Source organism: Orcinus orca, chromosome 2, assembly GCF_937001465.1.
Source record: "Orcinus orca chromosome 2, mOrcOrc1.1, whole genome shotgun sequence".
NCBI classification, from domain to species: Eukaryota; Metazoa; Chordata; class Mammalia; order Artiodactyla; family Delphinidae; genus Orcinus; species Orcinus orca.
This window is the reverse complement of record NC_064560.1, coordinates 20,169,715-20,183,837: the sequence shown is the minus strand read 5'-3', so window position 1 is coordinate 20,183,837 and position 14,123 is coordinate 20,169,715. Positions and strand designations below refer to the sequence as shown.

Sequence of the window (14,123 nt, the reverse complement as noted above, 5' to 3'; positions counted from 1 at the left end):
GGGACACATACAGACTGAAAGTGAGGGGATGGAAAAAGATATTCCATGCAAATGGAAATCAAAAGAAAGCTGGAGTAGCAATTCTCATATTAGACAAAATAGACTTTAAAATAAAGCCTATTACAAGAGACAAAGAAGGACACTACATAATGATTAAGGGATCAATCCAAGAAGAAGATATAACAATTGTAAATATTTACGCAACCAACATAGGAGCACCTCAATACATAAGGCAGATACTAATAGCCATAACAGGGGAAATCGACAGTAACACAATCATAGTAGGGGACATTAACACCCCACTTTCACCAATGGACAGATCATCCAAAATGAAAATAAATAAGGAAACACAAGCTTTAAATGATACATTAAACAAGATGCACTTAGTTGATATTTATAGGACATTCCATCCAAAACCAACAGAATACACATTTTTCTCAAGTGCTCATGGAACATTCTCCAGGATAGATCATACCTTGGGTCACAAATCAAGCCTTGGAAAATTCAAGAAAATTGAAATTGTATCAAGTACCTTTTCCGACCAACAACACTATGATACTAGATATCAATTACAGGAAAAGATCTATAAAAAATACAAACACATGGAGGCTAAACAATACCCTACTTAATAATGAAGTGATCACTGAAGAAATCAAAGAGGAAATTAAAAAATACCTAGAAACAAATGACAATGGAGACACGACAACCCGAAACCTATGGGATGCAGCAAAAGCAATTCGAAGAGGGAAGTTTATAGCAATACAATCCTACCTTAAGAAACAGGAAACATCTCGAATAAACAACCTAACCTTGCACCTAAAGCAATTAGAGAAAGAAGAACCAAAAAACCCCAAAGTTAGCAGAAGGAAAGAAATCATAAAGATCAGATCAGAAATAAATGAAAAAGAAATGAAGGAAACGAGAGCAAAGATCAATAAAACTAAAAGCTGGTTCTTTGAGAAGATAAACAAAATTGATAAACCATTAGCTAGACTCATCAAGAAAAAAAGGGAGAAGACTCAAATCAATAGAATTAGAAATGAAAAAGGAGAAGTAACAACTGACACTGCAGAAATACAAAAGATCATGAGAGATTACTACAAGCAACTCTATGCCAACAAAATGGACAATCTGGAAGAAATGGACAAATTCTTAGAAAAGCACAACCTGCCAAGACTGAATCAGGAAGAAACAGAAAATATGAACAGACCAATCACAAGCACTGAAATTGAAACTGTGATTAAAAATCTTCCAACAAACTAAAGCCCAGGACCAGATGGCTTCACAGGCGAATTCTATCAAACATTTAGAGAAGAGCTAACACCTATCCTTCTCAAACTCTTCCAAAATATAGCAGAGGGAGGAACACTCCCAAACTCATTCTACGAGGCCACCATCACCCTGATACCAAAACCAGACAAAGATGTCACAAAGAAAGAAAACTACAGGCCAATATCACTGATGAACATAGATGCAAAAATGCTCAACAAAATACTAGTAAAGAGAATCCAACAGCACATTAAAAGGATCATACACCATGATCAAGTGGGGTTTATTCCAGGAACGCAAGGATTCTTCAATATACGCAAATCAATCAACGTGATAAACCATATTAACAAAGTGAAGGAGAAAAACCATATGATCATCTCAATAGATGCAGAGAAAGCTTTTGACAAAATTCAACACCGATTTATGATAAAAACTCTGCAGAAAGTAGGCATAGAGGGAACTTTCCTCAACATAATAAAGGCCACATATGACAAACCCACAGCCAACATCATCCTCAATGGTGAAAAACTGAAACCACTTCCACTAAGATCAGGAACAAGACAAGGTTGCCCACTCCCAGCACTCTTCTTTTTTTTTTTTTTTTTTTTGCGGTACGCAGGCCTCTCACTGTTGCGGCCTCTCCCATTGCAGAGCACAGGCTCCAGACGCGCAGGCTCAGCAGCCATGGCTCACGGGCCCAGCCACTCATCGCCACGTGGGATCTTCCCAGACCAGGACACGAAACTGTGTCCCCTGCATCGGCAGGCGGACTCTCAACCACTGCGCCACCAGGGAAGCCACTCTTATTCAACATAGTTTTGGAAGTTTTAGCCACAGCAATCAGAGAAGAAAAGGAAAAAAAAGGAATCCAAATTGGAAAAGAAGAAGTAAAGCTGTCACTGTTTGCAGATGACATGATAGTATACATAGAGAATCCTAAAGATGCTACCAGAAAACTACTAGAGCTAATCAATGAATTTGGTAAAGTAGCAGGATACAAAATTAATCCACAGAAATCTCTGGCATTCCTATACACTAATGATGAAAAATCTGAAAGTGAAATTAAGAAAACACTCCCATTTACCATTGCAACAAAAAGAATAAAATATCTAGCAATAAACCTACCTAAGGAGACAAAAGACCTGTATGCAGAAAATTATAAGACACTGATGAAAGAAATTAAAGGCGATACAAATAGATGGAGAGATATACCATGTTCTTGGATTGGAAGAATCAACATTGTGAAAATGACTCTACTACCCAAAGCAATCTACAGATTCAATGCAATACCTATCAAACTACCACTGGCATTTTTCACAGAACTAGAACAAAAAGTTTCACAATTTGTATGGAAACACAGAAGACCCCGAATAGCCAAAGCAATCTTGAGAATGAAAAACGGAGCTGGAGGAATCAGGCTCCCTGACTTCAGACTATACTACGAAGCTACAGTAATCAAGACAGTATGGTACTGGCACATAAACAGAAATATAGATCAATGGAACATGACAGAAAGGCCAGAGATAAACCCACGCACATATGGTCACCTTATCTTTGATAAAGGAGGCAGGAATGTACAGTGGAGAAAGGACAGCTTCTTCAATAAGTGATTAAGATCACTTATAAGAGATCAGATCACTCCCTAACACCACACACAAAAATAAGCTCAAAATGGATCAAAGACCTAAATGTAAGGCTAGAAACTATAAAACTCTTAGAGGAAAACATAGGCAGAACACTCTATGACATAAATCACAGCAAGATCCTTTTTGACCCACCTCCTAGAGAAATGGAAATTAAAAACAAAAATAAACAAATGGGACCTAATGAAATTTCAAAGCTTTTGCACAGCAAAGGAAACCATAAACAAGACCAAAAGACAACCCTCAGAATGGGAGACAATTATTGCAAATGAAGCAACTGACAAAGGATTAATCTCCAAAATTTACAAGCAGCTCATGCAGCTCAATAACAAAAAAAAAACAACCCAATCCAAAAATGGGCAGAAGACCTAAATAGACATTTCTCCAAAGAAGATATACAGATTGCCAACAAACACATGAAAGAATGCTCAACATCATTAATCATTAGAGAAATGCAAATCAAAACTACAATGAGATTATCATCTCACACCAGTCAGAATGGCCATCATCAAAAAATCTAGAAACAATAAATGCTGGAGAGGGTGTGGAGGAAAGGGAACACTCTTGCACTGCTGGTGGGAATGTGAATTGGTACAGCCACTATGGAGAACAGTATGGAGGTTCCTTAGAAAACTACAAATAGAACTACCATATGACCCAGCCATCCCACTACTGGGCATATACCCTGAGAAAACCATAATTCAAAAAGAGTCATGTACCAAAATGTTCATTGCAGCTCTATTTACAATAGCCAGGAGATGGAAGCAACCTAAGTGTCCATCATCGGATGAATGGATAAAGAAGATGTTGCACATATATACAATAGAATATTACTCAGCCATAAAAAGAAACGAAATTGAGTTATTCGTAGTGAGGTGGATGGACCTAGAGTCTGTCATACAGAGTGAAGTAAGTCAGAAAGAGAAAGACAAATACCGTATACTAACACATATATATGGAATCTAAGGAAAAAAAAAAATGTCATGAAGAACCTAGGGGTAAGATGGGAATAAAGACACAGACCTACTAGAGAATGGACTTGAAGATATGGGGAGGGGGAAGGGTAAGCTGTGACAAAGTGAGAGAGTGGCATGGACATATATACACTACCAAACGTAAAATAGATAGCTAGTGGGAAGTAGCCGCATAGCACAGGGAGATCAGCTCGGTGCTTTGTGACCACCTAGAGGGGTGGGATAGGGAGGGTGGGAGGGACGGAGACGCAAGAGGGAAGAGATATGGGAACATATGTATATGTATAACTGATTCACTTTGTTATAAAGCAGAAACTAACACACCATTGTAAAGCAATTATACTCAAATAAAGATGTTAAAAATAAGTAAGTAAAATAAAGTAGAATCTCAGCCTTAAAAAAAAAAACAAAAAACTAAATTACAAATAAAAATAAGCACAGAAATATTAGTATCGCAAATGTCCAATTCACTTTATTACCTATCCAAGAAATAAAGTAAATCTTTCCAAGTATGGTTTAAGACAGGCCCCTGTTAGACACAATCTAAGGATATCTATTACAAAAGAACCTGAAGGGACTTCCCTGGTGGGGCAGTGGTTAAGAATCCCCCTGCCAATGCAGGGGACTCAGGTTCGAGACCTAGTCCGGGAAGATCCCACATGCCGCGGAGCAACTAAGCTCGTGCACCACAACTACTGAGCCTGTGCTCTAGGGCCTGTGAGCCACAACTACTTAGCCCATGCGCTGCAACTACTGAAGGCTGCGCACCTAGAGCCCGTGCTCCACAACAAGAGAAGCCAACGCGATGAGAAGCCTACGCACCACAATGAAGAGTAGCCCCTGCTCACTGCAACTAGAGAAAGCCCATGCACAGCAACGAAGACCCAACACAGCCAAAAATTAAATAAGTAAATTTAATATTAAAAAAGAAAAGAGGGCTTCCCTGGTGGTGCAGTGGTTGAGAGTCCGCCTGCCAATGCAGGGGACACGGGTCCACGCCCCGGTCCGGGAAGATCCCACATTGCTGCGGAGCAGCTAGGCCAGTGAGCCGCGGCCGCTGAGCCTGCGTGTCCAGAGCCTGTGCCCCACAACGGGAGAGGCCACAACAGTGAGAGGCCCGCATACCGCAAAAAAGAAAAGAACCTGAAGAAATTTATTGTATCATATGAATTAATTATTATTCTCTAAGTGCAAAGCCTTTTCCATTCAGAGAAGCATTTCAAGTGGATTTTCAATGTTCTTATTAGGTCTTAATACTACTTCTTCATTTAAAAAATTTTAAAGACTTTTCAAAACATCCATTTTAAATATTACACATCTGAGAAGACTAAAGATATAAGTGATTATTGTCTACTAAAAAAAATCACAATGTTTGTTTTTAAGGATATCTTACCTTCTGGTGTTGGTTTGTCTTGAGGAAGATCTGGCATATTTTCATCCAAAAGGTCTGCTAAGGATTGAGAATTTGCCAGCAGCTTCTGATAAGACATAGCAAATTCCTCATACTGTTTATGTCTATCTTCGCTCAGCTCCCCTTTAGAATGTAGAATACGCCTATAAACAAATGATGAAATAATCTGATAATCTTATCAAAATAGATGGGATCATGTATTATTACATTGGGAATGTTCCATAAAATTTGACTTTATCACACAAGCTTATTAACACAATCTTCTTTAACAACTTATTTTTAATACTTAACTTTCATGACGTATCTGAAATTAAAACTTGTACAGCAAATTCACCTAAACAATTAAAGTTTTTTAAACAATTAAATTTTCACATTGGTTCTTCAGAAAACATGAAGTGTGATTAACAATTATGCTTGCAGAAGTATAAAATTCAACAGTATACCACTAATTTTTAGTATTTTGTTACAGCCATATTCCCATCAGACATACAAGTTGGTTTTCAAAAACAGCATGTTATAGAAAGAATCAGTATGTTTAAACTTTCACAATGATTTGATTCGAGATTATCTTGAAAAAGCCTACATCTTCCTTGTAGTCAATTCTTAAGCTACTGTGCAAGCACTCGCTATTTATCCATTTAACAAATATTAACTGAGCAAACCCACTTAATCAAGGCCAGGCCGCCCTGAGGAGCAGAGGACACAAGTACTCCTGCACTCTGCAAACAGTTCACTAATAAGCCACCCGTAATTAGAAATGTAAAACTAACGAAAATTTTCAAATTGTATAAAGTAAAAATTTTACTGTAGTAGTTTAGATGGTTGAAATGTCTATAGCTGGACCCAATTTTTCTACAACTAAATATTTATGTAGTAGTGTAACATCTGAAATTTATAAACCTTAATACAAATACAATATGGATTTCAAAAATCAATTATAAATTGTAAATTAAGTCATTTTCAAAAGTAATATTTAAAAGTATTTTTTATTCCTTGTTTTGAGTTTCCTTATGAACAGTGAAGAAAATGAGGGAGTTTTGTGTGTGTTATCTCCTTAAAGTTATAGAAAATGAAGTAGAAAATCCATCCCTACACTTATTTATCCCTGCTTATTTGAAACAATTTCCAAAGTTTCCCATCTTATCCCATTCTTATCCACAGAAACGTTTGTTTAAATGCTACAATATTCCAAATATCAACATTTTCTATTTTTAGGAATAGTAGTTCCCATTTACAAGCACAAGATAGATCAATACAAAGATCAATTATTATTCATTAAATCTAATTCTTTTTTTCCCCAAATCTGGCCTATTAGGATCGCAAGTGAGAATTTTTCACTCATTTTCTTGTGATTTAAATACACATCAGACAATATCGTTCTACAAATAGATAAGTAAAATGCCAAGATAGTTTAACCATAATAATCCAGGCTAAAAAGTATTCCTCTAACAACACTGTCATTAAGGAAGTTTCTTTCTCTCTTCAAACATATATTTCAGACTAACTTTACAGGCAAAAACAAAGTTTCTTTCAGTAAGTTTTATGAATGAATTTTTTTAAAGCAAAAACCCAGGCATTTAAAAATATTCAAGCCATGAAAGAAATGACTGACAATACTTTAAATGAGCTTGTTAGAACTTTTAATTAGAAGTCATGTCATTTTTGAAGTTAAAAAAGCCATTAAAATTAAATAATTTGAATAAATAATACTCAAAGGCAGGCTACTCTAAAATGTTCTACAATTATTAGGAAAAATGTTAATTAATAAAAACTTGAGTTTATTCAGAAACAAATTATGTTAAAAGGGATAATAGTTCCAAGGGATTTCAAAACCTCTAATGACAACTAAGATGCAAAATTATTTCAGCTTGAAACGAAATTGGAAAATATCTCAAAATACCATGAACCTGGAACTTTATTTCTCTAACAAGTTGACATTCTGGTCATCTGAAGAACATACACCCAGTTTAGGTTATACAATATTCACTAAGGATTTATGACATACAAGCTGTAGCAAGGTGGTGACTATTTTATCAGAACAGAAAATGAATTCTTTTTTCCAGTATCAACTTCACTTTCAAAGTTTTGCCTGGGACTTTGCATGGGTAAATTAAAAATGACTGAATTCTATGAGGGGTCCCTTTGTATGCATTCAGTTCCTTTCCATTTCTCCTGGAACCAGTTAAAACTTTGAAGCTTCAGAGATATTCCTCGTCCTCCCAAAACCTCAATTCCACAATTAAACTTTTAACAGTACTAATTTACCTAACTATGTAATTAATACGTGTTTAGGTTATTGTCTAATGAGAATAGTGGGGAGGGCGGTTAGATTTTGGTTGACTGGTTTTCTAATCGAATCTTACACTACGCACTCAGAAAGCAGTACAGGATACCAATGAAATGGCATTAGAAGAGTTCTGTTATACACAAAACTTATATAGTCATATGTATTTTTTCCTTGACCATTTATTTAATATACATTTCCTAAACATCTGACAAATCCTATAGCATGTAATAAGACTATAGACTTCAAGCAAAGAAAGAACTCATCACAGGTACCTGAAAATTCAAAATCCCTAGTCATTTAGAGGTTCTAATGAAATTTAAATGAAACAGTTTCTAGTTAATGTACTATATGTCAGTTTTTATAAGTTTATGAAGTCCATATGGAAGTTTTTCAGTTTGATTAAATTTTAGACCTGTATGAGGGAACTAAATATACACAGCACCTTTGACCAGAGTACCTTTTCTGTACATCAGTATAAATCTCACCAAAATTTCTTATGTAAATTCCATGGGAATATATCACTAAGCAAAATCAAGCTAAAGATATGATTCATAACATATCACTTTAATTACAATCTCTTCAGAAACACATCTATTACACAAAGCTGCTTTGAAGCCATTATTCTGAGACTGTCATAAACCAGAGGTCAGCAAACTTTTACTGCAAAGCGCCAGATAATAATTATTTTAAGCTTTGCAGACCATATGGTCTTTGTTGCGACTACTCAACTCTGCTGATATAGCACAAAAGCAGCCACAGACAATATGTAAACAAACGAGTGTGACTATGTTCCAATAAAACTTTATTTATGGACACTGAAGTCTGAACATCACATAGTTTTACTATTTCACAAAATGTTCTTCTTTTGATTTTTTTGAACCATGTAAAAAAGTAAAGACCATTCTTAGCTCACCGGCTGTACAAAAACAAGTGGTGGGCCTAATCTGGCCTGCAGGCCATAGTTTGCCAATCCCTGTCATAACTGGAGATAACTGAGTATCACTGTTAAATATATTATAAACAAGTTCATTCTCTCTCCTGGTATCACGGAACAATAGGGAGGAAATAGTACCATAAAGATATGAAAAGTAAGCAATGAAAACAAAACTAATTCCAAGTCTTATTCACTGTAATAAAAAAAATAAGAAAGTAGACCTCCTTCACCCAAAATATGAGATATCACTATCTGGGAGGACCCCCTAAGGTATATCAATCCTTGATTTCTGGAGTGTTTTTTATATTATATTTAATATTAATTTAACTTAATATTGTAAAACTGACAGAAAATTTCAAATAGTCCATTCTGGAATCTAGCATTATATCTCATAAATAAGAAAAGCCACAGATGCCTCAAAAAATTCTAGTATTGAGACATTCGGTTTTCTTTTTTTCCATTTTTTTCATTTTTATTGTTACTGCCTGACTTTCTTGCTATTTCTTTTATTTTGTACAGTGTTTATTCTGTTGTTTTGTATTGTTTTTAAAAATGAATTTTTAAAATAACCCATGAAAGTTTAAGAAGTTTAACATACAAATTTTCAAAATCATAAAAAGGCACAAAGAGAAATTCTCATTCAAAAACCTTTCTGAAGGATTGAGCAGGCAATATACTATTAATGGTGAACTAACATTTATTGAATACTTACAATGTGCCAGATACTGTTATTAAATGCTTTTACACATATGAGTTCACTGCATTGCTCACATGTACCTCAGAGGTAGAGTGCTATTGTTATCCCATTTTACAGAAGAGAAAACCAAAGCACAGAGATGTGAGGTAACTTGCCCAAAGTTACAGAATGAGTAAATGACATCTAAAACTTGAACCCAAGCAGTCTGGCTCCAAAGTCCATTCTCATAACTACTGGATTATACTGCCTCTCAAATAAAATTTAAATTATCCACTTGGTACCTTATTTTGAATTAGGATGTCTCTCAAATGCATATCAAAGGCAAGCCTTCCCACATTGAGGTTCTTGTTTTATATTCTCTTTTGGGTCCTTCTTTTGTTTGGATTTGACTTTGTTAAGTCCTGAGTAGCTAATGAGTTTACTAGACACCTTAGGACTTCCCTGGTGGTGCAGTGGTTAAGAATCTGCCTGCCAATGCAAGGGACACAGGTTCAAGCCCTGGTCTGGGAAGATTCCACATGCCACAGAGCAACTAAGTCCATGCGCCACAACTACTGAGCCTGAGCTCTAGAGCCCACAAGCCACAACTACTGAGCCACGGGCCACAACTACTGAAGCCTGCGCACCTAGAGCTTGTGCTCCACAACAAGAGAAGCCACCATAATGAGAGGCCCGCGCACCACAACCAAGAGTAGCCCCCGCTCACCGCAACTAAAGAAAGCCCGCGCACAGCAACGAAGACCCAACACAGCCAAAAACAGAAAAACAAAAAAAAAACAAAAAAGAGTAGCCCCTGCTCGCCACGACTAGAGAAAGTCCACGCACAGCAACAAAGACCCAAATGCAGACAAAAATAAATAATTAATTTTAAAAATATATAACATTAAAAATAATAATAAAAAAATAAGTACTAAATGCAGATGAAAATGAGTACTATGGAAGATGTGAAAAATACAGAGTGAAAAGGTAGGAAAGAACCTGATTCTATCATTTGCTATCCAAGTCACATTGGGCAAGCTCTTTAATCCCTAAATCGGATCTATCACCTTCAAAATACAGGTATTTCTTTCAAGGGTACTGTGAGGATCAATTGAAATCATACATCTGATGCACTATATCAATGTAAAACAGTATTTTCATGAAAAAAAAAAAATGCCAGAGCTCACTGCAGAAAAAGCAAGAACTTCAAGGCCAAGTATTATTTTGATCTTCTATTAGCCAAGTTAAAAAAGAAAAAAATCTTGAAAAGACCACAGAAAATCCATTTTAGCTTTGTTCTTTTGCAGTCATGCAAAACAACATAGAACACATGGCCAAATCTTGAAAAAATAACCATGAAGCAGACCCATGAAAAACTACTAGGTTTCACTTTTCATCTCCTTTAGCGCTCTATCAAATTCTCATGAGAACTTAAATTTTTTTGTGGTTTCATTTTAGAATTTGGTTACAGATGTTGTACAATCTTATATGAAAAGAGACTAGAGCAATAGTTAAGCATAACTGTACCCAAAGATTTATTAACCAACTATGTCAAAGTCTTTGACTCAGAATTAGAAATTATCTGGAAGGAGGTAATAATTTTGAAGCATTTATAAAGCCTCTGTAAGTCTAAAGCACAGTGATATAACATTTTAATAGTGCTTAAACATTACTACACAATTTATTAAACAATCTCCCTGTAAAGGCAAGGTACAACTTATCTGGAAAGAATGTGAAAGGTAAAAGCAACACTATTTAAATTCAGGTTGATGTGTTTTCAGATTTCAACACTGTTAAAGTAATGCCTCATGAATTTGCAATAATAAAAGAAACCTCTGGCAAGGGCGGGTGATGAATTGGGAGACTGGGATTGACATATATACATTAATATGTATAAAATGGATAACTAATAAGAACCTGCTGTATAAAAAAATAAAATAAAATTCAACAAAAAAAAAAAAAAAAAAAGAAACCTCCCTGGTTTTATTAACACGGGAAAAGCCTACATTCTACCTACATTTTTCTTCCTTACTAAACTTTAAATCGTTTACTGCTGTTGGACTGAGCATGCAATCATGAAGGTCATAATTCACCAGTACTGAAAAGAGAAACATACCCCCACTCCCACCAATTAATAAGGAAAAAAAAAGAAATTAAGACACTTGAGAATTATTCAAGCAAGAATTCTGACTTAATATCTGAATTCATGATTTCACTATACTGCTAGAAATGAACTGTTACACAATTAACATCAAGTTACATCTAATAAAATTAAATCATTTATTTACCCGATTTTTATTAAATGCCAAAAAAATACTAGATTATGTTACCTTAATGAGAATAATATCTCAAAGTACAAAGCATTTCAAGTATAAAGAGCACTGAACATAGAAAAAAAAACTTAGCAAGAAGTAAAGCTATTAATTCTAAATTGGCAAATATTACTAAATGATCTTTTAAATGTGTTAATATTAATTCCCCAGATCAATCACTGAACCAAATGCATTTTAAAAATAAGATTTGTACTTAAAGTATGAAAAGCTTATAAATTCAAATTTATTAGAATTCACCCAATGCTAGGGTCAATTGTATTGCTAGCTGACAACTGTAAATCCCTCAGGGGGCTAGAAACAGAAGTAGCTATCTAAAATCTATCAGCCGAGATAACAGCTGAGATTCGATAGGTCTTATTCAGTCACCGTCTTCATTCATTCATTACAGTGTTTTTAAGAAAACACCAGAGATTTTATTACTCTATTTTTTTTAATTGGTTAAATCAATTTTTAAGTAAAGACTTTAATGAGTACAGACTAACACTTCACAACCCCTAAGCACAGTGCCATCTCCCAAGTTAATTAAAATGACCAAGAGCATTTATAATCCATAGACTGAAAATATAGTCACTTTTTTAAAACCATCATTATGAGTTATTGAATAAAGGCTTAAAGTATTTCAACTATGTACGAGCATTAAATACTCACTAGCTTGGCACTTAGATTTCTAGCATTATCATGCCTAAGAGAAACCTTACTGGGAAAAAACGATTGCCTATGATTTATTCCTATGATACAGAAAAACTTCAAAACACCTACTGGACAATGATTGGGAGCGAGAAGCTTTTGGAAACTGGTCATTTTAACTGTAACGTACCCTCTTAGAAGTAAGGAGACTAACATTAGGCCAAGTAGGGACTCTGCACTAACCAATTCCTCACGTCTTCTTTGCTCAGTCAGGCATTTAAATCCTCACTACAGAGGCTGCTCAAGTTGATGCTATCCTAAGGCATGAGTGACTTATTAAGCTATATGCCAATTATTTTCTACATTGTGATTAAGATTCTCACATTCCCCCAAATTACTGCACCTAATTGGACAGTCCCTGTGATAAAATAACTGCTACCATGCTAAGATCAATTTACACTTAGTAAATAACCTCCTCTAATAACCAACCATAGTTAATAGTTCTGTATTAAAATGAGTAAGTTTCTAGGAAAAGGCCATAAAGCTGTGATCTCAACACAAGATCCTGTTCAAAATTTTCTTGCGTGACTTTAATAACAAAAAAAAAAGGTCTCCTTATCTAATCTAAATGTGACCAATGCAAAAGTACAATTAATAATATACACATCATTGGGACTTCCCTGGAGATCCAGTGGTTAGAACTCAGTGCTTTCACTGCCGTGGCCTGGGTTCAATTCCTTGTTGGGGAACTAAGATCCCACAAGCTGCGCAGTGCAGCAAACACACACACACACACACATCATCATCATCGATTATCATTAGGCTAACATAATATGCCAAAAGTATCTAAATAAAGTTTCAAAGAGGTAAGTCTGTATTAGGTATAAAAAAATTATTTCACTAGTTCGAGGTGAAGAACTGGCTGGGCAGCAGTTCCTCTGAGAAATTAGTCTTTAGGTGTAACAAAAAGTCAAGACTGACAAGGCAGCTATAAAAACTAATGGAATTGTAGGTCACAAGCAGATAAGAAGGCATCCAAAACAAACGTCCTAAGGATAGTGAAGTGTCTGGAAATCATGTAGCATACTAAGGGAACCAGAGGTATTTAGCCTGGAGAAGATGAAAGGGAAACATCTTGGCAGTCTGCAAATATTTGAGACATCCTGGTGTAAAAGAAGAGACATGTCACATGCCAGTGCTTCTCAAACTATCTGCCATAAAGGAATAATTTTCTTTCCAATCACAGCACAGCTATAAAACACAGTGACAATATCATGGCAATGGAGAACTGCTATCAAAATGTCTAAATGGTTAGTCTCAGTTTCTCAGCTTAACTCATTGTGAACAGGTAAACAGTTCATGGACCCCCACTTGGAGTAGCTTTATTCCATCTGTATCAGAAAAAAGAAGTAAATCAAAGGGAACCATTACATGGGGCGTTAAACATCAGCTTGAATTCCTAGCAAATAGGTTATGTCCAACAGTGGAATGGCTCAGAGCACTGAGCTCGAGAAGTTTTCAGAAGGATAATTTATGTCAGATAATCTATAAAATGGATTCCATTTTGCATTGGAAGGATGACCAGATTAAATCATTACAGACTCTCTACCCTATAAGCTTCTGTGAGGCCAATCAAAAACACACACACAAAACCCTTAAAGTAGCCAATAAAAAGTAATCAAAACATACTTTCAAAATCAGCTGTGATGTATTAGGTAGGACACACGAGAAATGGAAAAAGAGTAGAAAACTTGGGGAAAAAAAGAAAGAAAAAAAAACAAAAAACTTTGGGGCTTCCCTGGTGGCGCTGTGGTTCAAATCCGCCTGCCAATGCAGGGGACAAAGGTTCGATCCCGGGTCCAAGAAGATCCCATATGCCGCGGTGCAACTAAGCCCATGCTCCACAACTACTGAACCTGCACTCTAGAGCCTGCGTGCCACAACTACTGAGCCCATGTGCCACAACTAC

The 14,123-nt window shown here is 35.7% G+C and overlaps 1 protein-coding gene and 1 long non-coding RNA gene across 5 annotated transcripts in view; both read right to left on the bottom strand.

Annotated features, from left to right (window-relative positions):
• The window catches only part of LOC125963548 (uncharacterized), a 268,458-nt gene that overhangs the window by 192,019 nt on the left and 62,316 nt on the right, over window positions 1–14,123 (bottom strand). The window lies entirely within an intron of this gene.
• The window catches only part of UPF2 (UPF2 regulator of nonsense mediated mRNA decay), a 212,855-nt gene that overhangs the window by 188,509 nt on the left and 10,223 nt on the right, over window positions 1–14,123 (bottom strand). For all 4 annotated transcript variants that reach the window (XR_007475620.1, XR_007475621.1, XM_033439209.2 and 1 more), the window contains exon 4: window positions 5,280–5,440. Coding sequence is in view for 2 of the 4 variants with exons in the window: in XM_033439209.2 (XP_033295100.1) it covers window positions 5,280–5,440 (161 nt within the window). In the remaining 2 variants the exon portion in view is untranslated. The remainder of the gene's footprint in view (window positions 1–5,279; window positions 5,441–14,123) is intronic.